The sequence below is a fragment of the Vitis riparia genome, chromosome 2 (genome assembly GCF_004353265.1).
Source record: "Vitis riparia cultivar Riparia Gloire de Montpellier isolate 1030 chromosome 2, EGFV_Vit.rip_1.0, whole genome shotgun sequence".
Taxonomy (NCBI): Eukaryota; Viridiplantae; Streptophyta; class Magnoliopsida; order Vitales; family Vitaceae; genus Vitis; species Vitis riparia.
The window spans coordinates 16,412,976-16,439,272 of record NC_048432.1 but is presented as its reverse complement, the minus strand read 5'-3'; the positions used below and the strand labels follow the sequence as shown (position 1 = coordinate 16,439,272).

Here is a 26,297-nt window from a genome sequence, read left to right as displayed (position 1 = left end):
TGCCTTTTAAAGTGACATGTTTTCCCACAATTCCAGCATTGTACTTGTTGGCCTGATCTAGATTTGCTTCTGTTCCGATTAGAATTTCTGGAATTTGATCTACCCTGATTTGAATTTCTGTTATTACCTCTACCTCTTGTCTCAAGGTTTAGGGCAGAACCAGATCCTGAGGTTTCACCTGCATCTCTTCGGCTAATCTCCTCAGCCAAAATTAAATCTCGTATATCATTGTACTTGAGCTTTTCCTTTCCCGTAGAATTGCTTACTGTCATCCTCATTGCCTCCCAACTGTTTGGCAAAGAAGCCAAAACGATCAGAGCACGAATCTCATCATCAAAATCAATTTCTACAGACGACAATTGATTTGTGATTGTATTAAATTCATTCAGATGTTGTGCTACTGATGCATTCTCTGTCATCTTCAAATTGAACAATTTTTTCATCAGATGTACCTTATTGTTTGCGGACAACTTTTCATACATACCGGACAAAGCCTTCATCAGATCTGCTGTGGTCTTCTCCTTTACAACATTGTGTACAACAGACCTAGACAGAGTTAACCTAATAACTCCTAGAACCTGTCTGTCAAGAAGCGCCCATTCCTCAGCCTTCATACTCTCAGGTTTTGTCCCCAAAAGAGGCAGATGCAATTTCCTCCCATAGAGATAATCTTCAATCTGCATCCTCCAATACGCAAAGTCTGTGCCATCAAACTTTTCTATTCCAGACGCCTTTCCTGCTTCCTCTGCCATTGCTCTCACTCAAACCTAACCCTAGGCTCTGATACCAGTTGTAGGGAATTAAACCGAATTCTCAACCCGTGAGAAACAAAAATTAGAGAAAACACACGCCAAAGAAAAACAATCACACGCACAAGACAGTATTTACGTGGTTCGGCAATTTGCCTACGTCCACGGAGTTGCAGGGATATCACTATTATCAGGGAAGAATACAGAGTACAACCTAGCGGCTACAATATTCTCTCTATATATATAACACGGCAACCCCACCATATAAAAAACCCTAATTACAAAAGGTGGTTCCACAATGGGCTAAACGGGCCCAACAGGCCTCAATAAATCTCCCATTAAAAAGTCATGCAATATTATTCGGGTCGGGTCATCAAACCGGATTAAACAAAACTAGGCTCCACAAAGCCCAACATCTTTAACATATCATATTGATATAAATAAACATCAGGACAGGAGTATTATCATATTAATTTTTCTTAAATCATATTTTTTTTAGTGGAATGTTTTATAGATAATGCACATGTTAATATTTTTTTTTTTTGATACTTAACTTGTTAAAAAAAATGTTTATGAACTTGAAAAATTAAACACTTAAAATAAATTTTGAATTTTATTTATTCTAGTATTAAAAAAATTAAATCTATTATTATTATTTTTTTAATTTGAGTTTTTTAAAAATAAATTTATTACTGATTTCTTTTTTATGTATTAATTTTTCTATTTTTAAAAAATGAATAATTTCATTTTATTTTAATTTCAAATTAATTTTAATGGATAAACTTTTAAATTGAAAATATGATTCTTTAATTTAAAATTTTAAAATAAAAGAAATATAGAAAAATAAATTAATTTCTTACTTTAAATTTAATTGATATAAAATAATTTTAATAAAAATTAATATTAAAAGAAATATTTTTTTAATTATTAATCATTTAAAAAATAATTAATATTTGTATACTAATATTTCTTATTTATTAATTATAAATAATAAATAAATAATTTTATTTGAAAAAAAAATTGAGATGAGTTCTTCTATGCCCATAAAATAAATAAACTCTTTGTTTTTATTTTTTTATTTTTTTATTTGTAATATTCATCTAAAAAATAATACAATACACTTAAAATTAGTAATGGTTAATCATTTTTTAAAATTAGACTAATTAATCATTTTTATTAAGAAAAAAATCAAGGAAAATAAATTTTAAAATTTTAAATTTTAAATTATTATTTTCCTTCCTTTTAGATATTTTTTTATTTTAATATTTTTTTTCTCTCTAGAAACAAACACCTCGTAGGATTCTTATGTTAGTTTTTTAAAAGTTTAGGAAATATTATTCAAAAAAATCCTATTTAAATAAGATTTATATTTTTTTTTATTTCCTAGAATTTTAAGAGGAAATATTGTTAAACAAATCCTATTTATTCATAATTACCAATTCAAAAAGTAATAAGATTGTTTATTAAATAACAAATAATAAATAATAATTTTAGTAATATTTAATTATTTTAATTATGATTAATTTATTTAATATAAAATAATTGTTTATCTATTTATTTTTATACTATATATCAAAGTACAACCATATTGTAAAACATTTTATATTTGAAAAACTCTTACTATAAATTTTATTTGCTATTATATTAAATAACTATAATATTATATAATAAATACAAATTTATTATTGGTTTATTTATTATCAAGAACATGAATTTATTTTTAACTTATTATTACTATAATAAACTTTTTTTTTTCAAATTCTTACTTTATAATGTTTCTAGAGAAAAAAATCCTAAATAATAAAATAATAATAATAATAATAATAATAATAATAATAATAATAATAATAATAATATCTGAAAGAAATGAAACATCGACATAGAAGAGTCTAGTTGTCAATTGATTTGAATAAAATGATAAGTTGTGGAACCTACATTTTACTCCATGCATTCCCACTTGATGGCGCTACTCGCTTTTTATTTATTGAAAAATATGATTTTTATAAAAGACTTGGAGTCGTCACTTATTTTTGTTTTATTTTTAAAAGGTAAAAACAAAATAAGAAAAAAAAAAACCCTAAGTGTGACTCTTGAAAAAAAAAAGTCTGTAAAAAACCGAGTTTGGGTTTGAGAGTCATGTTACCAAAGAATAATCATACACTGGAAGTCAATCTTGCATGGAGAATAAATAACAAAATGGGATTGGGAGTGTACCTTAACAGGAAATAATAATGTCATCATGAAAACAAGGTTAGTTCAAGTACAAAATAGTCACATGCATGTCATAGAGTAGGACAAAAATCAAGCAATGTTTACTAAGCATAACAATTAATAAATATAAGAGAAAACTCATATGTGGGGCCCCACCAAAGCCTAATTGATTTTTGCACGAATTAATTCCATAATTTCCATTATTGCGGAATTATAAAAATTCATTCATATTTATTAAAAATCGAGAAAAACGAGAAATTATCTTAAAATCAAAGAAAATTTGTAAAAACGCTTACCTGAAAGGAAATGTGACAAGTTTACTAAAACGAGATTTTTGGTGACCCTAAATCCTAAGGAAGGAAAAAGAAAATAAACAACTTAAAATTATTTGAAAACCAAAGTTGAATTTAAAATTCTTATAAAAACTAGAGTTTTGAAAATTAAATTTTGACAATTGGAATTTTGAAAATTAAAGTTTTGAAAATTAAACCTGAAAATTGAAGTTTTAAAGATTAAATTTGGAAAAAAAAAACTGGAGTTTTGAAAATTATTTGAAATTTGGAGTTTTGAAAATTATTTGAAAATTGAAGTTTTGAAAATTAAATTTGAAATTTATTTCAAAATTAAAGTTTTGAAAATTAAATTTGAAATTTGGAGTTTTGAAAATTATTTGAAAATCGGAGTTTCAAAAATTATTTAAAAATTAAAGTTTTAAAAATTAAATTTAAAAATTGGATTTTAACAATTGGAGTTTCGAAAATTAAATTTTGACATCAAAGGGTGAAGAATTAAGAGGATGACAGGCACATTTACTTCAAGGTGGTACACTGGAAGGTGGCCATGCATGAGTGGGGCATTGATTGAGAGGTAGGTGGCGTGCATTACTATGACAATTACCCATTATGTCTTCTTCAATTTACAACCACATAGAACAGTGTTTGATTGGTTGAGTGGAAATCTTTACCCACTGAACTCCATAGTTGCCTTGGAAATCTCACCCAATTTTCTTTCTTCAAATTGATGAATGGTAGTTTTTCATTCATACTTTCATTCGTTCATGTACATAGTATATATAGAGGGTAATCACCATTTTAAGAATGGGAAAGAATGATACAAGGAAAGAATAATATAAGGAAATAACAACTAACATCCTAATATCTCAACTTTCCTAATATCTCAATATTCTTAATATCTCAATATTCCTAATATCTCAACGTTCCTAATATCTAAACATTCCTAATATCCCAACACTGAATGACATAAGGAAAGAATGATATAATGAAAGCATTCCTAATATCTCAACACTCCCCCTCAAGTTGGTGCATAGATGTCACACCTGCCCAACTTGTCTAAAAATTTTGAGAATACTTAACTTGAGATAGCTTTGGTGAGGATATCGGCCAATTGATCTTCTGATCGAATCTTAGGCAATTCCACAATCTTATCATCTAACTTTTCCTTAATGAAGAATCTATCCACCTCGACATGCTTTGTACGATCATGTTGTATTGGATTATGAGCAATGTCACGTACGGCTTTATTGTCACAAAACAATCGGATTGGTTGCCTAGATAGATAACCTAAATCCTGTAAGAGGAGTCTTAACCATAATGTCTCACAAAGTCCTAGAGTCATACCTCTAAATTCCACTTCTGCACTTGAACGAGCGACGACATTCTGCTTCTTACTTTTCCATGTCACAAGATTACCACCTACAAAGGTAAAGTAACCAGATGTAGATCGCCTATCCTCCACTGCACCGACCCAATCAGCATCAGTATATACTTCTACACTCTGATGATCAACATTTTTAGCAAACAAAATTCTCTTCCCAGGAGCATTCTTCAAATACCTCAAAATACGCATGACTGCATTCATATGTTGCTCTCCAGGATTATGCATGTATTGACTTACTACACTTAATGCATAAGCAAGATCTGGTTTTGTATGAGCTAAGTACATTAATCTCCCCATAAGTCTCTGGTATCTTCCCTTATCGGTTGATACTTGATTAGACTCAACACACAATTTCAGACCTTCTTCTATTGGTGTATTAACAGGTTGACATCCCGACATTCCAGTCTCCTATAAAAGATCTAAGGCATACTTTCTTTGAGACAAAAAAATTCCTTCACTTGATCGAGAAACTTCAATCCCAAGAAAGTATTTCAGAGGACCTAGATCTTTCATTTCGAATTCTCTAACTAGATAATTTTGCAGAACTTTTCTTTCTTCAGGATCATTTCCTGTAACTACCATGTCATCCACATATACGATGAGTGTCGTAATCTTACCATGTTGATTTTTCAGGAACAAAGTGTGATCTGAATTACTTTGACGATAGCCAAAAGCTCTCATTGACTTTGTGAACCTTCCAAACCATGCTCTCGGGGATTGCTTCAACCCATACAATGACTTCTTCAATTTGCACACCTTCTGACATTGCTTTTCTGACACCATGCATCCTGGTGGAAGATCCATATATACTTCTTCAGATAACTCGCCATGCAAAAAGGCATTTTTGACATCGAACTGTTGTAATGGCCAATCTAGGTTTGCAGCTAAAGACAATAATACTCGAACTGTGTTGATCTTAGCTACAGGTGCAAATGTCTCTGTGTAGTCAATTCCATAAGTTTTAGTGTACCCTTTTGCTACCAATCTTGTTTTAAATCGTTCAATACTACCATCTGTCTTGTACTTCACAGTATAGATCCAACGACACCCAACTGGCTTCTTTCCTGGTGGACATTCTACGAGTTCATATGTTTCATTCTTCTGCAATGATTTCATCTCTTCATTCATGGCTGCTTTCCACCTTAGATCAGCTAAGGCTTCTTGCACACTATTAAGAATAGTTACAGTAGATAATTGATTTACAAATGACTTATTTGATTCAAACAAACGATGGTTAGACACATAGTTGCTCATGGGATATTTGACTTTGGTAGACAATTCAGGTTCATATGTGGGTTTAGGAATACCTCTATTATGACGGTGTGGTAACCGTTTCATGCATAGATCGGGTTCCAAATTAAGAACACCCTCAACAGACAACAATTGGTTTGGTATTTCAGTGAAGACATTTTTGGACCCAAATTGTTGACCACTCATATCTAACTTACCCGCTTCCTGGTTCACTAGTTCAGATTGTCCAGATTCCTCCTCCTCAGAGATATGATAATCATAATCGAGAGTCTGAATTTCCTTATGGTACTCCCCCTGAAGTTCAGACTCAGATGAAAAATACATCGAATCTTCATGAAACACCACATCCATTGTAATAAACATTCGTCGAGTTGGAGGATGGTAACAACGATATCCCTTTTTGTGCAATGCATATCCAACAAACACACATTGCAATGCATGGGAAGTTAACTTGGTGTGTTGGTGTTTGTGTAGATGCACAAATGTCATGCAACCAAAAACACGAGGAGGTAGATTTGGGATAGTTGGGGCAACTATGGCATTAGTAAGAGCTTGGAAAGGTGTTTGGAAGTTAATTCAGTTGGAAGGTACCCGATTGATCAAGTATGCGGCAGATGTGATTGCTTCTCCCCAATAAGATATCGGTATTATTGTTGTTATCAAAAAAGCACGGACAACCTCTAACAAGTGTCGATTTTTCCGTTTAGCGACTCCATTTTGCTAGGGTGTATTGGAACAAGTAGTTTGATGAATGATGTCATGTCCTTCCAAATACTTTTGAAGATCAGAACTCTGATATTCTCCATCATTATCACTACGCAGAACCCGAACCTTTGCATTGTACTGAGTTTCAATCAATTTATGAAAATTTTGAAACAACAAGTTCACTTCATTTTTGGTCTTCATCAAGCATAACCATGTCATTCTAGTACAATCATCAACAAAAGTAACAAACCAACGCGAACCACTCAAAGTTGGGACTTTGGATGGGCCCCAAACATCAGAATGTATAACCATAAAAGGAGACAGACTTTTATTCAAAATTAATGGAAACGAAGCACGATGGCTTTTAGCCAATTCGCAAATATCACAATGGAAACCAGAAATATCACTCTTTGCAAACAAACTAGGAAAATTTTTTTAAATAACCAAATGAAGCATGTCCCAGACGTCGATGCCACAACCAAATTTCAGACTTTTTATTTTCTCCCTCAGATCCATCTGTCATCAAGGCTTGTCGCAACTTATTTGAATCCTTTGACTGCAAGTCCAAATAATAGAGTTTTCCCCGCTTAATACCACAACCAATCGTCTGTCTTGTTTGGATGTCCTTAAAAACACAAAATTCAGGCCAAAAAATGACAATACAAGATAAAGCTGCAGTGATTTGAGAAACTGACAAAAGATTGTAATTTAAAGATGGAACAACTAAAATAGAATTCAAATTCAAAGTATCAGTAAGAGTTAAGGATCCTTCCCCAATGACTGGGGTTGTGTTACCATTGGCTGTGGAAATAATTTTTTGTAAGGAATGTCTAAGGAGTGAGACCTGTCTAGAATCAAAAGTCATATGATCTGTAGCACCAGAATCAATTATCCATGCACTATTAATAACAGGTGTAGAAATATTTAAAAACTTACCACCATAATTTGTAGCAGCTACCAATGCAGAGGCTTTCTCATCAACATTAGCCTCTGTTTTTATTTTGGCAACAGCTGCAGTCGAGGTTTTCTTGGAATCCTTCTTCCGTTGATCACGATTGTGATCCCACCAATCTGGATATCCCACAATTTCAAAGCAACGACTCTTGGTATGACCAGTCTTATTGCAGTGAGTGCATTTGAAGGTTGACTTATCAATATTAGGGTCTGTCTTAGGATGGTTGGTCTTGGATTGGTCCTACCAATTTCGGGTTGATTGTTGTCGAACTACCATAGCTGAGGTGTCAGGGTTGTCAGATTCTGCTTTCATACTAGCATGACGCACTGCCTCTCGTCAAATCAGTGCATAGCATTCTTCCAAATCGGGAAAAAGATCTTTGCGTAGAATCTCTCCTCGAACTTGCTCAAAGTCACCACCCAATCCAGCAAGAAAGATGTGCACCCGTTGTTGTTCAATGGATTTTTGGTATGCTGCAATGTCCTCAAGGTCTTTCATGACTACCTTATCCCGATGATCCAATTCGCAAAAAATTTCAATTAACTCTCCATAATATTCAGAAAGAGACCTACCGTTTGTTTGGCAGTGAGGCTTTTTGATTCAAAGTGAAAACTTGTAATTCATCACTTCCATCATAGAAGGCCTTTGATAATGCACTCCAAATTTCTTGAGCGGTGGGTAAGCGTACGTAACGCTTCATAATTTCTGGACTCATGGACATTAACAACCATCTGTTCACTTTTTTATTCTCAGCATACCATTTTTCATATCCATCTTCTGACTCTTTTGGTAGATTTGTCTTATCTCGAATATAGGAAAGTTTTTCCCGTTCGACAATATGCATCTCCACGAGTTGTGACCAAACGTCATAGTTTGATTCAGTCAAAATAATTCCTGGATTGAAAGTACCTTCAGATTGAAAAACAATAGTATTTATTTCACTCTTCTTTTTTTTTCTCTCGCAAAGGAGGGACGATGGTTGGCCTTACCGACAAAATATCCAGGATTTCAGTTCCATGGCTCTAATACTATCTTCAAATTGATGAATGGTAGTTTTTCATTCATACTTTCATTCGTTCATGTACAGAGTATATATAGAGGGTAATCACCATTCTAAGAATGGGAAAGAATGATACAAGGAAAGAATACTATAAGGAAATAACAACTAATATCCTAATATCTCAACTTTCCTAATATCTCAATATTCTTAATATCTCAATATTCCTAATATCTCAACTTTCCTAATATCTAAACATTCCTAATATCCCAACACTGAATGACATAAGGAAAGAATGATATAAGGAAATCATTCCTAATATCTCAACATTCTTTTCCTGAGTGCTTCTCGGCACTGGTATTCTTATCAATAGATTCACTAAAAGAGGATGTCTTTTGCTCTGATCCACTAATTCCAGCATGATATTCACATATGTACAAAGATTTCAGCACATTTGGACTCATGTTTTTCCATCCGTGTGTAAGTTCAAGAGGTGGTTCCCAATGAGTTGCGCCAACTTGCTGCCAGTCAATGCTCTTTGTGGAATCTGATTGGAAGATGAGCCGGTCTCGAACTTCTTGAACATCCTTCAGACCTCCAACTGAGATTGCATATCAACTCCACCGTTGCAAAGCAATGACTTCACTTTTTGGGTACCCATGTAACTTAGTTAGAATGAAGGGCTTAACCTTATTGTTCTTAAACTGCCTAGAACACAAATGAATTCTAGATGACATTGTATGTGTAACAACAACTAAGCATTTCTTGTAATGCTTAGGAGTCAAAACCATTGCAGGACCATCAATACACTCCACACTAATCACCTGAACATGGGTCGTGCTGACCACTTCTCTTGGTTGTGGATCCAGCCCTGGAATTACACACATGACTTCCTGTTTGTGATGAAACCAACGAACCTTACCTTGTTCTGTCCCTTCCTATCTTCGTACAAGTCTTCCAAGTAACCAAGATAGAAAATAATATTAATTTTTATATTAAAAAATTGAGGATTGTATGATTAATAACCGGAAAGATTGTATTTTTGAATTCAAATATACGTTAAGCAAAATAAATGAATGATGATATATGTATAAATATTTTTTATATTAAAATATTAATAATTTTATTTATATATTTTATATAGTTATTATACAAAAGATATGAAAATTAAAATTTATTTATTTACAATAATTTTATTTTATTTAATTTATAATATATGTTTATATAATTGTATATAAAATAGGGAAAAGTGAGATTTGATTCATTAATATGAAAATATTTAGAAAAAAGAATCTCAAACATTTTAAATTAGTATTATTTTTATCTATTTAAAAATAATTTGAAATACATACATTTTTAATGAGTTATCCAATTATTTACAAAAATGTCCATTTGTAGACCCTACATTTTTTTTTTTAAATTACTTTTATTGATTGCATTTTATGGGATTTTTGTCACCACTTTCTTGCCACTCAGGAAACTTGGTTTTTTTGGGTAGGTTAATGACACCATCTCTACAGAGTAGGGGACGATCTCAGTGAGAGAGAGTGGGCTGCATGGTACGCATGGCCAAAGACATTGCTGCCTCAGCATGGTGGTGGTTAGAATGAAAACATCTCTAAACGGAGAGCAGTAGAGCTGGTGGAGGCTTGGACGAGAAAAAAAAACGGAGTGAGTACTGACTGAGAGAATGAGAGAGGAGGAAGAAGGTTTTCAGCAGAGAGGTTTTGAGAAAATGTGAAAAAATGGAGAACCAAAGAAGCAGATGGGGACTTTTGCTAAGTTTGAAGAAGCTATGGAATCAAGTGCTTGAATCCAAGCAATCCTTGCTCAAAGGGAGTCGTTTAGGTACAGTAGTTGCATACTCTGTACTCTCCCATTTTTGTACCATCTTGCTCTGTTTCTTTGGCTCTGTCTTGGTTTCTCTGTAAGATGCTTGCAACCATGTTTATTTATTTATTCATCCAACTATTTATATTTAAAGTTCATTTTGGTCTCTCCCACTAGTTAGGAAGCTCACTGATGACCCATGAAAGGGAGCTTCATTTGGTGTTTTCTTTATTTGTTTTAATGCTTTGCTTCCTTGGTTTCCTTCCTATTTTTGTCGTCCCCTATTATTGGTAACTTTTCTAGTGTGCATGAGTATGTGTCTCAACGATTCATGATGTCGGAGTGACTTCTGGGTGGATTTGGGATTCCGATCTGTTATCTGCGACTGCACCTTTTGAAATAAGGAGATTGTTGAATGCTCTCCTTCAGTTCAATGTTTCTGGTGAAATTTGTGATCCTGTATCAAATAAATGGGTGGAAATATAGTCGATGCTATAGATGGAGGATATGAAATGAGTGGTCATCTCTTTCTCTTTGCTAGGCAAAGCTGAGATTGATTCATTTCGCTGTGGGGTTTAGCTCCACAGAGCGGGGTCCAGAAGCAGATTGTATGGATATCACTCAGATAGGCTTCACGAAGGTCAAGGCTCGTGGAATACAAAACACCTGGGTTGGTTTCGTTAGTGAGCCCAGTGCAAGCTTTTGATTGAGGTTCACGAGGGAAAGAAGTTGCATCTCGTATGCTAAAATGTAGCTAAATCCTGGATGATCAGACCACCTCTTCAAGGAAAAATAGGTCAATTGACATGCAGTAGAAATCAAAAGTTTCGATTCATTGCGATCGCCCGTACCAATAACAGTCACCTAAGCCCCGGGCCCCACCTCTAGATGGCTCGCGTGGCCACCTTGCAACACTTAGAGTCACTGTGCACACCTCATCCGGAGCTGGCAAAAGTGATGTAGCTCTCTTGCTAATTTGTACCAGAAGAAGCTTTTGGCATTAGCTACCCTTAAGTCTGGGCATGATACGGAGAAAGAAACTGCATTGGACCCACTTCTCAACCACGTTGCTAGTTCCATCTATTCACCACCATACTGCCCATGTGCATGTGGCCCGTGCATGCATAGCCACCCAAAACTTTTCCAAAACTTTCCATCAAAATCTCCTCCGTCAAACCCATATCCCCAACCTTCATACTCACTACCTTCAGTTCCTTTCCTTCCACCTTCCACCTGCATGAATTCCTATGTGTATGATCACCCTTTTCTCCATCCAGTCTATCCCAAAGGAGACCCAATCATCAAATTCCCGAACCCATCCTCAACAATCATCTTCTTGAAGAAACAATGACTATTTCCTTTGCCCCGCATAAGATGTTAAACAAGATCACCTGCAATTGACTTCTCTTGTGCCGATTTTAATTTGGTTGAGAGTCTCCAGTTTCCTTGCTAGGAAAATCAGTATTAAGCAATTTGGATATCCGGGCGCGAAAATACAGTTCATCCCATCTTAATCCACCTTTCAATAGACATTTCTCTCAATATGAGAACAAGTAATTTGTCCGAAGCGGGGCAGCCGTGTGGCTCATTATTATTTGAAGAGTACCTTGGGGGTTTCAGTTCTTGCAGTTGTAGGAACTGAGAGGAATATAAGGTATATGTTCTATGTTGATTCAAATGAATTTTTGCATGCCTATGAGTGCGACACATTGGTCAATGTGTGCACCAAATGGCGAGCCAGGAGAGGTTGCAGACTGGCTTATATCAGTGATCTCCCATCCACTAGATATTACAAATTCAAAGACAAACATTTCAAAACAAGCTTTTGGATCTCTTGAATTCTCAGTGGCTGGCTCCAGTGCTCGTCGGACCCTTCTTCCAGATCAGATGATCCATGTTCCAAGGAAGTTGAAAGCTCAAAATTTAGAGATTGTGTGGTCAGATGATGCGTGGATTTGTACCAAACAGCTCCAACACTACCCGACCTTTTGACGGGACGAAATTACCATTTCTGTACATTCATTTGTATTCTTTATGAAAAGAATTCTGTAATGTATTACATAATATAAAATAATTTTGAAAGAATCAATAATGTACATAATTATGGAATCAAGATATCAGCCCAAGAAGGATTATAGGAGCATAGATTTATTCATAAAATGAGTAGAGAAAGTACATTTGATCCAGAAAGTAGACTAAATATCAATTTCCAATTGCACCAGAAACACCCCCATAAAGGATCAGATAACCAGGGTCACCTCCAACATCTCCTTTATTGGTTATATCGAAATTCAAATTATCAGCAAACTGCTCTAGGTCCCTAGGAGGTTTTATAATCGTATTATTTACTACAATATTGGCTTGTGCGCAAAATGCATCATAATTGGTGTCCAACTTTATCCGATGACCCGAACCCATTCCTGGACTAGGGACATTCGGTGGACTGAATACCTCTCCTCCCCATTCTGCTCCCGTAGCCGTGCTTCCTAAATTGGTGAATATTTGACTTGGCCACCACCCAATCACGGTACGATTGTCATCGTAATAAAGATACCAGCTCAGATTAATCGTGTCCTACATTAATGAGGAAAATAGAGGTGATAACTTAATTTTATCACTAATTCCAACAAGTAAAAGAGAAGAAAAATGTCGTGCATACCTGGTAAATTGATAAGGTTATGTAATATGGTAGTTCACCGTATGTTGAAACTGGTTCGATAACCAAGTCCACAGGTATATCTGCTGAAGCTTGTATAAATCCACATGGTGTGTTGAAACAATGTGCTTGACCAGCCTGTTCATGGTGGAACAAACAATGTCAACATGTATTCTTCCAAAGGTTTAATTGTAATCGTTTAAATTAAATTAAACTTATTACATTGGTATAAATATACATTCTGGTTCTATTATCACCACCATATAAACCCGGATTCACCTGAAACACAAAATGAACAAATAAATGAGAACACATTTGCTAACTGAACCGAAGATCTTAAGGATATATATACCAGAGCAATGAGGTGTGAATGTGTGAACTAAAAACATTAATTTTTCTTCACAAGCAAAATCTTTTGTCCACTCACCGTCCACCCAGCTTCTAAGCTTTCAGCACCATTTTTAATCTTTACTCGACCTGAAGTGTATTGAGGAGCTTGAACCGGAAGATTCCATACGCTAAGCATCGCTCCAACTCCATCATAATCGATATCTGCGATAGTTTGAGCCACAGCAAACTGTGCAATACAAAGTAAATGTCAATTCAATTGTTTTTCTTCTCTTTTTTTCGTACTTCCATCAATCCTAAGATTTTCGACATAAATCAACCTTTCTCACAAACAAAAAAAATAATCGTAATTTTTTTTAAAAAAAAATTGCAAATACACTAAACATCAATCAATTATGTTGTTATAACGAAATTATAACTTACATGTTTGCCAGGTTCCTCGTCAGTAAGAGGATTAATTTTCGAAGCATGCATTTCTGAATACAATTTGGCTCTAATGAGATCATCTTTAGTAGTTCTCCTTATGGGAACTGTTCCCATCGGACATCCTCCACCCTCCAACCCTATTTTCACGCGTTTATATTCAGGTTTTGGCGCCTCTTTCTCTGGGCTCACTCTTCTAGGAGGTGATGTTGGCCTCATCTGCATCAAAATTATCTCAATAACATTTTATTTATGATTTATAATTAAAAAAATTTGGATCATAAAGGAATTCCTTTTGCATTTTTTTTTCTTTTTACAACTATGTTTTACCTTCTTTTTTTTTTTTCTTTTTTTTACTACATTAAACACACAAGTTTTAAACATATTACATTAAAATGTAGCTCTTAGGATAAATTAGTCTGATGAGGGCTCAATATCCCAATAATAAATATAGTTTCATTAAGCATATTTTTCTTCAAATTTTGCAAAATGGGTGTTGTATTTACTTGCCTAATTTCCATATTTATTTCTCAACATGTTAATAATACTATATGATATGGGGAAAAAATGAAAATAATTTTCTCTAATGGACACACAAATTGATGTATTTATAATAGAAATCAAATTCTAAAACATACCTGGGGATGAAAATTATGATTCTTCAATAAAGGATGATCAAATGCAGGTTGTTTGTAGAAGTCCACACAATCATATATATCTCCATATTTTGTCTGCATGTAATAATATAATTTTGTAAAATTATTTTCTTATTTATTCAATATTTAGTAATATTTAATTGTAACTTTATTTTTACCTTTATAGTCTTCACTGCTGGCTTATTCAAGTGCTTAAGTTCTTTCTCTATTTCCAAATCGTCTTCTTTCGATAATTTCATATATCCTTCAACCCCATTGTAATGCAGAAAGATATAACAAACCAACAAACAAGGTAGAACAATCTTCAAACCCATGGATTTGACCTGTAGCAAAAAAAAAGTAGATTTGGATTGCATGGAAAAAAAAATTATTTTTGAAACAATGACCTACTAAACCAATGAAAGAGGACTACTACACCTCCCAAAATCACTCCCAAATGAAAATTGATATTATTTAAATGATTTTTAATAATATCTACAAATTTAATAATATCTTGATTTAAGGAATAATATTGTCCCATGGTGGAATGACTTGAAGGTGAATCAAAAGATTTGGTATTATTCATTCTCATGAATTTGGTATGTAATATAATTTGGTAAATAAAATTAAGAATTTGATTTTGTTTTTATATTTCCATGAAATGATATAAATCCACATGTACGTAAAATAATTAAACAAAATGTAGACAAATTGTATTGAACTAAGTAAACAAATATGATAGTCTAAAATTTGATGCTAGAAGATGTGTTACTTACACAATTAATGTTTGAAAAAATTTATGAAAAAAAACTTAAAAATTGTTAATATTTTTATTTATATTTAAATATTAACTCCTTATTTATAAAAATATTTATAAATTTTTTTGCAAAATTAGATACTTCTCTCATATATGTTCAATTTTTAAATTTGAAGTTATCTTTTTTAAAAATTGAATTTTTTTTTCTAGACTATCCTTTAAAAGGATGAGTTGACTATTTATATTTTATGAAATCAAACTTCAAACTTAATTTTTGTATCGAAAAGATAAATGCAGTTTATACTCAACAACTTTTTACCTTACAAAAAAGCACGAGTAAGATCATGTTTGTCAAAACAAAAAAAAAGACAATCAAGAGAGAGCACAAAGGAATTCAAGTAATAGATTAAGAAAAAGATTCTTACTTTGTTCAAAAGTCTTCAGAGAAAAAAGTCTTCAATATGAAGAAACCACTAAAATTTGTAAGATATTCACCATAAAGCTTGCATATTTATGGTTGAAAAACTTCTCAATTATTATAAAAAATATCTTATATATGGATATAGAATTTTATTAAAAAAAGAAAGAATTTTTTATGTTATATATATGGTTATAAACCTAGATTTTCAACTTTTCTAATTAAGAATATAATGATATATATGAAAATTAATTATGCACATAATCTTTATTGTTTATTATGGTTGAAAGCTTGCATATTTATGGTTGAAAAACTTCTCAATTATTATAAAAAATATCTTATATATGGATATAGAATTTTATTAAAAAAAGAAAGAATTTTTTATGTTATATATATGGTTATAAACCTAGATTTTCAACTTTTCTAATTAAGAATATAATGATATATATATGAAAATTAATTATGCACATAATCTTTATCGTTTGTTATGGTTGAAATTCTCATACATGCTCATAAAATTTTGGGACAATTATGTTTTGAACTTAGTTGGCTTAAAAAATTAAGCTTTGGTCCATATAAGTTCACTATTTAAGCTCAAGATCTAGAAGAAGTGTGAAAATTGAGAAGAGGATATGAATTTTTTATCTTTCCAAAAATGACCTTTATTGACTATGAAAAAAGAGAGTAGAAAAACATTAATTTAAATTTTATTCTTTTTGCAAACCTGAATAAAATTTAATGATTTGGAAAAAAATACACCATTTTTCCAAAAAAAATAAAAATAAATTATTATTATTTAAAAATCAAACATCTTGGAAAATATAAATATTTAAAATTGTGTATATAAAAAATAACTAAAAATATGTCAAATTTTTTTTAAAATGATATATTTTTATAATATATATATATATATATGTTTTTTTAAAAAATAGTTTTCTAAAAATAATAAATTTTCAGAATAATTATTAAAAAAAAATTAAGATAAAAAATTTTCTCAAACATTATGGTAGAAAATAGTTTTGAATGGTATATTGGTCTTTTCATATTTTTATAGACCAAATCTTAATTTTTGGACTCAACTAGTCCAAAAGACAATTGTCCCCAAAATTTTTGGAAGGAATGTGATTTTCAATGATTACATATTTGTACATGATTTATTTCTATACCACTTATAGATGTTTGTGGATTTTTTTTTCCAATCTTAAATTTCCAAATTATTATTATTATTTAGAAAAAATAATTTCTTAATAAATCATAATACTATTCTACATTTTATCCTTTTATTTATTTATTTTTTAAATCCAAAGTATAACTTAATTTCATTAAATATCAAGTGATTTGTGGGATTTGTTTTTATGGGTGTTTGAATGCTATCAGTGATTAGAGGTATTTTTTTTTATTAATGTATTATTGTTGTTATGTTATATAATCTTTTTTGTCTTTAAAAAAAAATCATTTCTTTTTATTTTATTTTATATAATTAAGATAAATATATTTGGAAACTAATAATTAAAAAATAGTAATTTAATATTTTTTTTAAAAAAATACTATATATGATTAAGATAGATATTTGAAAATAATAATAATAAAATAATATCTTTTGTATATGGCAAAAAACTAAAAAGATTATAAAAAAAAGTTTATAATGAATATTATGCCATAATTAGGAAATTGATAATTAGATGGTAATTAGGATTTTTAATTATGTTAGGTTGCTATGTGTATTAAATTGTTGAAATTTATTCATTAATTTTGATATTTTTAATATGGGAAATTAGGAAATCAAATCCTAACTTGTATATTTCAATAGTATAATCGATTCTAATCAATATTTAGATGAGTATAAATTATGTAATTATGTTTAGAAGCTTTAATAGGAGAAATTTTATTTCGATGAATTCATTATGGTTTTATTGTATTGTAAGGGTTTGTACTTCAAAGAAATGCATTAAATTTATTTCTAATTCGAATTTTATGTTATTATTCTTTTGCTTTTTGAATGAAAATTTTCTCCTTTTCATTGTAGAGAAAATATCTTCCATAAGCATACTTTTTAGTTTCGCTTCCACAACAATGGGAATAGTTTGCCAAAGAGATATTTTAGTGTTTTTTTTTTTTTTTTTTGTTGATAGTGGGTTGATTATCAATGATTGGATCTTACATTATTTATGGGCCTATCTTTCTCTAAGAAAAAATAAAATAATTCTTGGCCTACCTTTATAAATCCATGATTGGTATAGTCATCACTTATTCATACCTAATATAAGTATCAATACAGTCCTCTATCTTTTTAGATCTACTGTTTGTACTTACCATCTCTTCAAACCCACCTTTAGTACCCTCATCCCATATGTCGACCCTTTTCACTACACTTTGATGCTTCCTTAGTTACACCATTAAGAATTAAGTTTGTGACATCAATATTACTCTTAGTACAAATATCTAAATCATCTGGTCCACTACCACCAAAGCTATTTATATTTGTTCAAATACGAATCATCACATCTACTCGATCAGATTTACCCCAAAACATCACGTCGACCTAGATTTACTTCAGGTTCCATCACAGATGGATGTTCATCACATGTCATTTGTAAATTTGGTCATTATTACAATTAGAGAGCTGCAATCAAAGAGATAGAGTAGTAATTAGACATAGGTTTTTTTCCCTATGGAGGCATTCGATATTATTTTTTGTGACTTTGATGAAGCTAGTAAAAATTACATTTTATAAAAGATTTTTTATATGGTTTTACTTTCTACCTTAAATGCAAAAGATCTAAAAAAAAAAGAAACAATTATTTTAACAATAAATAAATATTCTAAAAATATTATTAAATTTTTAAAAAATAAAAATAAGAATAATAAATCCGTCAAACAATTATTTCCAAATTTAAAGTTCGTGTGTACAATGTACATAATTGATTTATTTGTCATTTCTCTTGAATATCTCTTACATATAATTTCTTTTATACTCCGGCTGAGAAAGTATGCATATATTTTAGAAAGGAAATTGAATTCGGCCCCACATATTTGTCAATTGATTTGTAAAATTGTTGGGGGCAAAAAACAAAGGGGAATGAGTGAAAACATAATGTTTCTTGCTAATAAAATCTCTCTCCCTAAAGCTATAACAGGAAATTGAATCAAATGTAATTAATTTAAAAACCACATTAATAATAATATAATAATTTTAAAGGATTTTTATTTGACATCCTCAAAATCGAAAAAAAGAGAGATAATAATGAAACATGTAAAAGTGTGATGTTGATAAACAAAATAGTAATTTATTTTTATTGAAGTAATACCAAATCTTTAAATTTAAATATTTTTATAATAAGCTTTAATTTTACGTAAATAAAAGTATTAATTACTAAATAATCAATTTTAATACATAGTATTTACACACTTATTTTATAATTTTAAATTTTAATGATATTATTTGTACATAATTATTTTAAAAATAATATATCAATAAATTAATGCCATGCCACCTTTGGATTTTTTTTATTTATAAATATGCTAGCTATACATCCTCTCAAGAAATTTTTTAATTTCATTTTTTTCACTCTTTTATTTTTTCATATTTATTGATTTTAATTATTTATGGATACTTTAAATACAAAACAATAATAATATAATTAATAAGAAAAATTAATGTAAAAATAAATATGTAATGAACAAATTTAAATGTTTAGGACATAAGATTTTATATATTCATGCTAAATAAAATAAATCTTATCATATAAATTAAATAAAAATATCATTATCATATTATTTTATTATTTAAATTTTTAAATTTTTTAAATTTTCATTCAAAATCAATGATCATGGTTAATTTGATTGTAGTTATAACTTTTTGTTTGATTAAAATGTTTAATTTTTATTTATATAAAATAAAATTTTCATTGTGGTTCTAACCTTTTCCTTGGTTAAAATTTTGAATTTTTTATATAAAATAAAAATAAAAAATGTATTTAATATTTTATACTATTTTTTCTCTTAATTTTATTAGAATTAAAAATTTTACATATTAAAGTTATACACATTTCAGATGAACCGATAAAAAATAGTACACCTTCGAGTGTATACTCTTTCATCAATAATACATTTTTTATGGAGTGATATCCTCTTTTCTAAGAGTTGTAGTTAGTACACAAAAACTTTCAAGCATTTCATGTGACTTCACTATTGCATAAGATATGTAACAACGATAATTATAGTTTGAAATATCAGTAAACACGGATATATCGATATTTATGGATATATTGAAGAAATATCAATGAAAAAAAATTATTCAAAATTCATGTAAATATTTGGAAAAACTCCATTAAATGATAAAATAAGTAAAAATACATTTATTAAAGTAATTTTGTAAGTATAATTCACATAAATATGATTAAAGAGAAAAATATCAGTAAACAAAGATATATCGGTCTTAATATATAATTTATTATTTTTCTTATCAAATAAATTCTAATTTATAAAATATTAGAATTTCATTATTTTTTTATATTTTAGTATTTTTTTTAACAAAATTATATTTTTAATATTTTAAAATAAAAACATTCAAAATTAGAAGGATAAATGTAAAAAATTTAAAAGTGAATTGATAGTAATTTTTTAAAATAAGATTAATGAGATAAATGATGATATATTTAATATTAAAACTATGATTTATTTAATTTAAATGCATTCAATAATGTAAAATAAATAATGATGCATATGATTTTTTAATATTTTTATTTTTATATTTAATTATCATATAAATGATATAAAAAATACTTATTAAGAAAATCATAGTGTTAGTTTTTATACTTTTATTAATCAATTAAATAAAATATAAAATAAAATAATTAGAATTAATTTATTTTTTTATTTTTTAATAATAAAGTTTAACATATTTATTGTGAATATTTACTTACAAAAGTGAATTTGGTTTATTAGTAGCCACGATTCAACCCAAGCCTTGTGGCCTGGGTTCGAATCCTCCCGACCTTAAGAAAAATAGCTTAAGGCTTTTGGAGCGGGCTAAAGGGCTTGTCAAACCATGATGATAATTTACCTTATCCTAAATCAATAAATGATGGTAGGTCCTTCCCACTAATTGTATTTTCGTTATATATTAATGTTACTTTTAACAAATATCAATATTACTTTCCACACACATCAATGTACTAAGTGTATTTATACCAATTGTTCCAAACTTGTATAAACATGTCTATGGTAAGTATACTTGTGTGTTTTTATCGATGTTAATAAAAATATGAAAAATATTTTATATTTAATATAATTATCTTGTATATTTTTAAACATATGAAAAGCTAGGTGACTACGATATTGTATCTTCCATTTTCACGTGTGATTAATCCATGGGATTTACTTAGAAGGCAAAAGACCTTAAGAGCCTAACCTACTACTAAAGTGAGAAATTGAGTACAATAAATATTAATTTGTAGTTCTTATGATAAATTAATGTGATAAAAGTTCAATATCCCAATAATAAATTTAGTTTCCATATTGATAAATAAAAAAATTAAGTCAATGGATAATTTTTTTTCTACTATTTCTAATTTTATTTGCCAAAACTTACACAACAATTTCTATATTTAAAACAAATAAAAAATTACAGGCTTAAGGCATATTAGATTGAACGCATCGTTTTGTTCCAAGACCCTAATCCATCTCTTTTGAGACTCTCTCAATCGACTCTGTCAATCAAGGCTTTTCACTCTGAATCCCCATCCTTCTGTGCACATCTCGCCACCGCGCATCCTTCTCTCATCATCTCAGGTCGGTTAGTTTCGTTTTCAGTCTTAGGTTTCGAGATTGGTTCGAGTTTTGATTCGGTTATTTTTGTTCTGTTCCTTTTTTCCCGGAAAAATTGGGATGCTTCTTTGTCTCGTGGAAAATAAATTTCTTATTTTATTTCACGATGGTTGGGTGGGTGAGTGTTTTCGAAATAGCTTGGGGGCTTGTTGAGTTTTGCTTGGGTTGCCGAGAAAAATGAGGAAAGGAAAGGAAGGCTAAGGGCTTTATAAATTAGGGATCTTTGTTTGGCCCTCCTGACTATGGAGGAAAGAAAGAGAAAACATTATTCCAGGCCTGTAAATGAAATTTTGCAAGAAGAATTTGCTTTGGACAAAGGAGCCAAATTATTTAAATTGTAATCCTTTTCCCTTGATCTAGATTTAAGACGGTTGAGAAGGCAAACTTTCATGTTGTATCAGTATGACTTTAGCATACGAGTCAAACTGAGCCTGAAAATGAAGTGATGAAACTATGATGAAAACATCCAGTTACAAGGAAGAAAAAAAGACAGAAATTGAATATCAATGTTATGATCCACCAATTAAGAAAGACACTTAGGCCATGTTTGGAACTCTAGAATTTCCCATTCATTAATGTGCTTGGATTGTTTTTTTAGAATGGGAATAGGAACAAAAAATTCATTAGTATGGAAACTAAATCTTACTCTCACTCTCACCTCAATTCCCATCCTATTTCCATTCTTATTCCCATGTACCAAAAAATGATTCAATGATAGGAATCCAAAATTCAAAAATTAAAGACAATAGAAGAACATGTTTCATGTTTTTCATCATTTATAAATGATGGAACCAATTGATGAATGGTGTATTTCATCCTGTTAGCTGTGATTAGTCAATAATTGTGGATTAAAACAGTGCTTTAAAAAATAAAACTTACATGGATGAGCAATGAGGCTTGCCTTCTTGCTTTGCTGGTGCCCTTTGGATGCATCCTGCATGTTCATTGTGTGTGCAACCATCCATGAGTTTGAGATTATTGTATGAGTTCTACCTTTTAGCTTAGATTCCATGGCCAAAGGAAATAGCTTCTATGAGTTCTGCCCTTCAGGTTAGCTTCTATGGCAAAGAAGATATTGTCGCATTTCTTTTGTTGATAGTGGGATCTTTTACCAGACAGGTTGATTATCAATTGATGGATCTTACAGTACTTATTTTCCAATCTTCCCCCAAGAAAGAGAAAATATCGGTGTGAATGCTATTTAATTCAGCTGCAGATACCGCAATTACTAATGCATGACCCTTTATAGAGATCACTTATTTTCTATTTAATGTAATTTTAGTTAATCTCCATATCTAACCAGTTAACTTTTCAATATAATTTTAGTTATATCTCAAGTATCTAATTAGTTATTTTTTCAATATAATTTTATTCATATCTCAATATCTAACTGGTTATTTTTTCCTTAATGATTCACATGGGTAGCTACTTTCTTGGAGTCATGGTTTTGAGATTGAGTGAATTCTAGACCAACATTTCATGTCTCCAACTTGAAATATTCTTTTGTGTGTCTGTTTTATAAGTTTCTAGGAAATTTGAGTATTGACTATTGAGTATAAATTTTATGCTCAGATGGCCTTGCAAGAAAGTTTAGCTAAATTCAAGAAGCAACAGAAAAGTGCCAATCGACTCTCACCAGCATTGCAGCCAAGGCAGGATCTTCTAAGCCCACAGTGCCTCAGAAGTTTACCCCAGCAGCTCCCACAAAACCTCCTACACCTGCAGTAAAATTCTCCAATGATACTGAGAGACTCCAACATATTAACAGCATAAGGAAAGCCCCTGTTGGAGCTCAGATTAAACGTGTCATAGACTTGCTGCTAGAGGTGAAAATCTGACTCTCTTTTCCTTTATTCATTTAATACTTCCTGATAAATAGGTAAAAAAAATACCAAACCCTCTAAACCTCTTAACTCTGTTTTTGTTCATTTTCCAGACAAGGCAAGCCTTTACACCGGAACAAATAAATGAAGCATGTTATGTTGATACTAATGCCAACAAAGCTGTCTTTGACAGTTTGAGGAATAATCCAAAAGTGAGCTATGATGGGAAGCGCTTTGCATACAAGGTAACTCTCAATGTTATACACTTGTGAACCTGTTTAAACAAGCTTGCATTTAGTGTTAGTATTGATCACTTATGGTGAATGTCTAAGGGAGTCTATGGATCATAAATTTATGAGTATACTTTTTCCTTTTATCTTTTTAAGCAGATATTCAATTTTTCGTTTGTTTACAGTCCAAGCATGACTTAAAGGACAGGAGTCAGCTGCTTGTCTTAGTACAAAAATTTCCAGAGGGCATTGCAGTCATTGACCTTAAGGACGCATACCCAAGTGTGATGGAAGATTTACAGGTATCAAATATACATAACCTTTGATGAAATTTTATGTGATGTGATATTTATTTTTATTACAATAAATTAATACTGTACCAGGCAAGTTCTGAGAAACATGTTCATAGCACCTGAAGTCCGCCAAAGAAGTATTTTTTATTATTATTTTTCAATGTTCAGTTTGCCCGCTGAAGAAGCCATTATTTTTATTTTTAAACATCCTGTAAGGAACTACATTCAGAGTTCTGCTGTAACATGTAAATTGAACTTTAATCTAAGCGGAATTGCAAGTGAGATTGAATCCAAAGTAGGATTGCATAATAAGTGTCGCTTAAGTCATCAGGATAATAATTAGCCCAGAGTCATCTAAGAAATGATGTAGCCCTTATTAATGTTTGATAATCATTAAATCTAAGTTTGATTATTAAACACTTTCCCAAACATTCATGTTAATTTTTTTGTGTCTTTGCTGCTGCTGTTCTCGATATGTCTCTAAGTTGCATATCCTGACTGTTCTTGTTCATTTCAGTGATTAATTTTGTTGTCTTGTTAATCTGTACACACCACTCATATTTGATGTTTTAGTTTTCAGGTCATGTCTGAATCCATTGACCACATGCTTCTACATTGTGTTACAGCTGGTTTCCTATAGCAGTTGGTTTTTTCCCTATTTAGTTCAACATTTGGTGATGCATTATTCAATTAGGCTGATGTTGCTAAACTAGAATGGGGCTCGAGTAGGAAAAAGGTGCTAGAAAGCTTGGTTAGCTGCCCCATTGTGTCTTTTCTGGCCAATTTGGTGTGAAAGAAATTGAAGGGCATTTGAAGATGTGGAATTCTTGGATCAATTGCTAAAAATCCTCTTTTTTGTTTTCCTTTTTGGATTATGATAGGCATCATATGGAAGGAAAGTCTCTGTCTTTGGTCGATTTTGTTGATTGTTTTGGAACTATGTAATTGTTGGGCAGGTGATATTTTCCTTTGTTTGCCCCTTTCTTTGTCCTTTTTGCTTGATTCCCTTTGTATGCTCCTGGTGTGCTTTGGTGAGCTTAAGCCTTTTGCATTTTGCACCACCCTTCTCTCTCTCTTATATATATATATATATATATATATATGAATACACACACACATATATATTCTGATTGCATATCCAAAAAGAATGTCTGAATTTTTAGAACATGCTAATTGATGGGTTTTTTTTTTTTTTTTTAATTTTTAATTTTTCACATATGGATTGTTGTTATTGAGCCTTTATTGAAGATAAATACACTGACTTAAATGCTGGTGCAATTGTGCTGTGTATAATCTGTCTTGTGATGCACTTATGTAGAGTGTTAATAATTTGCCTTTGTTCTTATCATCTGTTTTGTTTAAGATTTGCCTTGTGCTAACTGCCTGTATTTGCTCTTGGATCTATTAGGGCATTGGACACACAAGAAATGTTTTAGAGTCCGAAGGAGTGGCTATCCATCAGTCTAGAGGTTCAAAAACTGGTTCAGGATCCAGGTCTCTCTCTCTCTCTCTCTCTCTCTCTCTCTCTCTCTCCTTCCCTTCCCCCTCCCCCCTCCCACAATACATGCTTGCATGAAAATTGAAGGTTGATTATGCATCATTGGTCACTAATATGCACTTATTTCTCTGGTTGATGTGTCCATGCATCTGACTGTCCTTGGGATATTCCTTAAGTTATGCATGTAGTTATTGTGAATTCATCTATTTTATTTGAAAATTTCTTTTAAGTTGATGGTCTATACCAACTGATTGCTTTTGGATGTGGTAGTAATGTCTCACTGAAAGTTGTTTTACATCAGTAGTTGTGTGAATGATGACTGACATTAAGGGTATATCAACTTTCCTCTGTGGCTATATGGTGTCACTGTTCTAATTGCCATTTATTAGAAGTATTTTTTTTAAATGTATTATTGTTAAGGATAGTGATATTCTCTACATTATATGTGCCCATGAGCCACATTGTGAGAACACTGGAAATTTATCAATACCTGTAGGTAGGACTTGCAGAAGCTATTTGATTTTCTTGTGATCTGGCCCAGTATGTCAATTCTCCACTGAATTGTCTTTTATTGGCATGTCTTGTTCTTCTTAGTGATACCCATACCCAGAGGAACTTTTCAAGCCCTGTTTCTCCTATTGGGAGCCCTCTTTTGCATTCAAGATCACCACAACATATGAGTGGGAGGATGTCTCCCTCTCCCATATGAGTGGAATTTTCAAAATTCCAATTTTCAAATAATTTTTAAAATTCCAATTTTCAAATTTATTTTTTAAAACTCCAATTTCCAAGTAATTTTCAATACTCTAATTTTCGAATAATTTTTAAAACTTCAATTTTCAAATTTATTTTTTTAAAACTCAAATTTCCAAGTATTTTCAAAACTATAATTTTCGAATAATTTTCAAAACTCCAGTTTTCACATAGTTTTCAAAACTCCAGCTTATCAAATAATTTTAATTCCACTCCGGTTTTCAAAATAATTTTCATGCCACTCCGGTTTTTCAAATAA

The 26,297-nt window shown here is 31.0% G+C and overlaps 1 protein-coding gene, 1 long non-coding RNA gene and 1 pseudogene across 2 annotated transcripts in view; 1 reads left to right on the top strand and 2 right to left on the bottom strand.

Annotated features, from left to right (window-relative positions):
• Positions 1 to 12,577: 12,577 nt before the first annotated feature.
• LOC117930740 lies at positions 12,578 to 13,968 on the bottom strand. The gene is made up of 5 exons (XM_034851419.1): positions 13,803 to 13,968; positions 13,459 to 13,608; positions 13,254 to 13,310; positions 13,035 to 13,169; positions 12,578 to 12,949 (listed from the first exon to the last, which is right to left on the bottom strand). Exons 1-5 carry the CDS (start codon positions 13,917 to 13,919, stop codon positions 12,578 to 12,580), a joined length of 831 nt encoding a protein of 276 aa, XP_034707310.1. The 5' UTR covers positions 13,920 to 13,968.
• Positions 13,969 to 14,000: 32 nt separating this feature from the next.
• LOC117905326 overlaps positions 14,001 to 26,297 on the bottom strand; it is an 85,575-nt gene continuing 73,278 nt past the window's right edge. The window contains exons 2-3 of the long non-coding RNA XR_004649722.1: positions 14,441 to 14,533; positions 14,001 to 14,021 (exon numbers count right to left, since the gene is read on the bottom strand). This is a non-coding gene — a long non-coding RNA (uncharacterized LOC117905326). The remainder of the gene's footprint in view (positions 14,022 to 14,440; positions 14,534 to 26,297) is intronic.
• Positions 23,014 to 26,297, top strand: part of LOC117905273 — a 98,572-nt pseudogene continuing 95,288 nt past the window's right edge.

Coding starts and splice junctions, on each gene's coding strand:
- LOC117930740 (XM_034851419.1), bottom strand. CDS start 13,919: ATGGGAACAGTTCCCATAAGGAGAACTACTAAAGATGATCTCATTAGA. Junction 13,609..13,802: donor ACGAGGAACCTGGCAAACAT/GTAAGTTATAAT, acceptor TGTATTGCACAG/TTTGCTGTGGCTCAAACTAT. Junction 12,950..13,034: donor TAACCTTATCAATTTACCAG/GTATGCACGACA, acceptor TCATTAATGTAG/GACACGATTAATCTGAGCTG.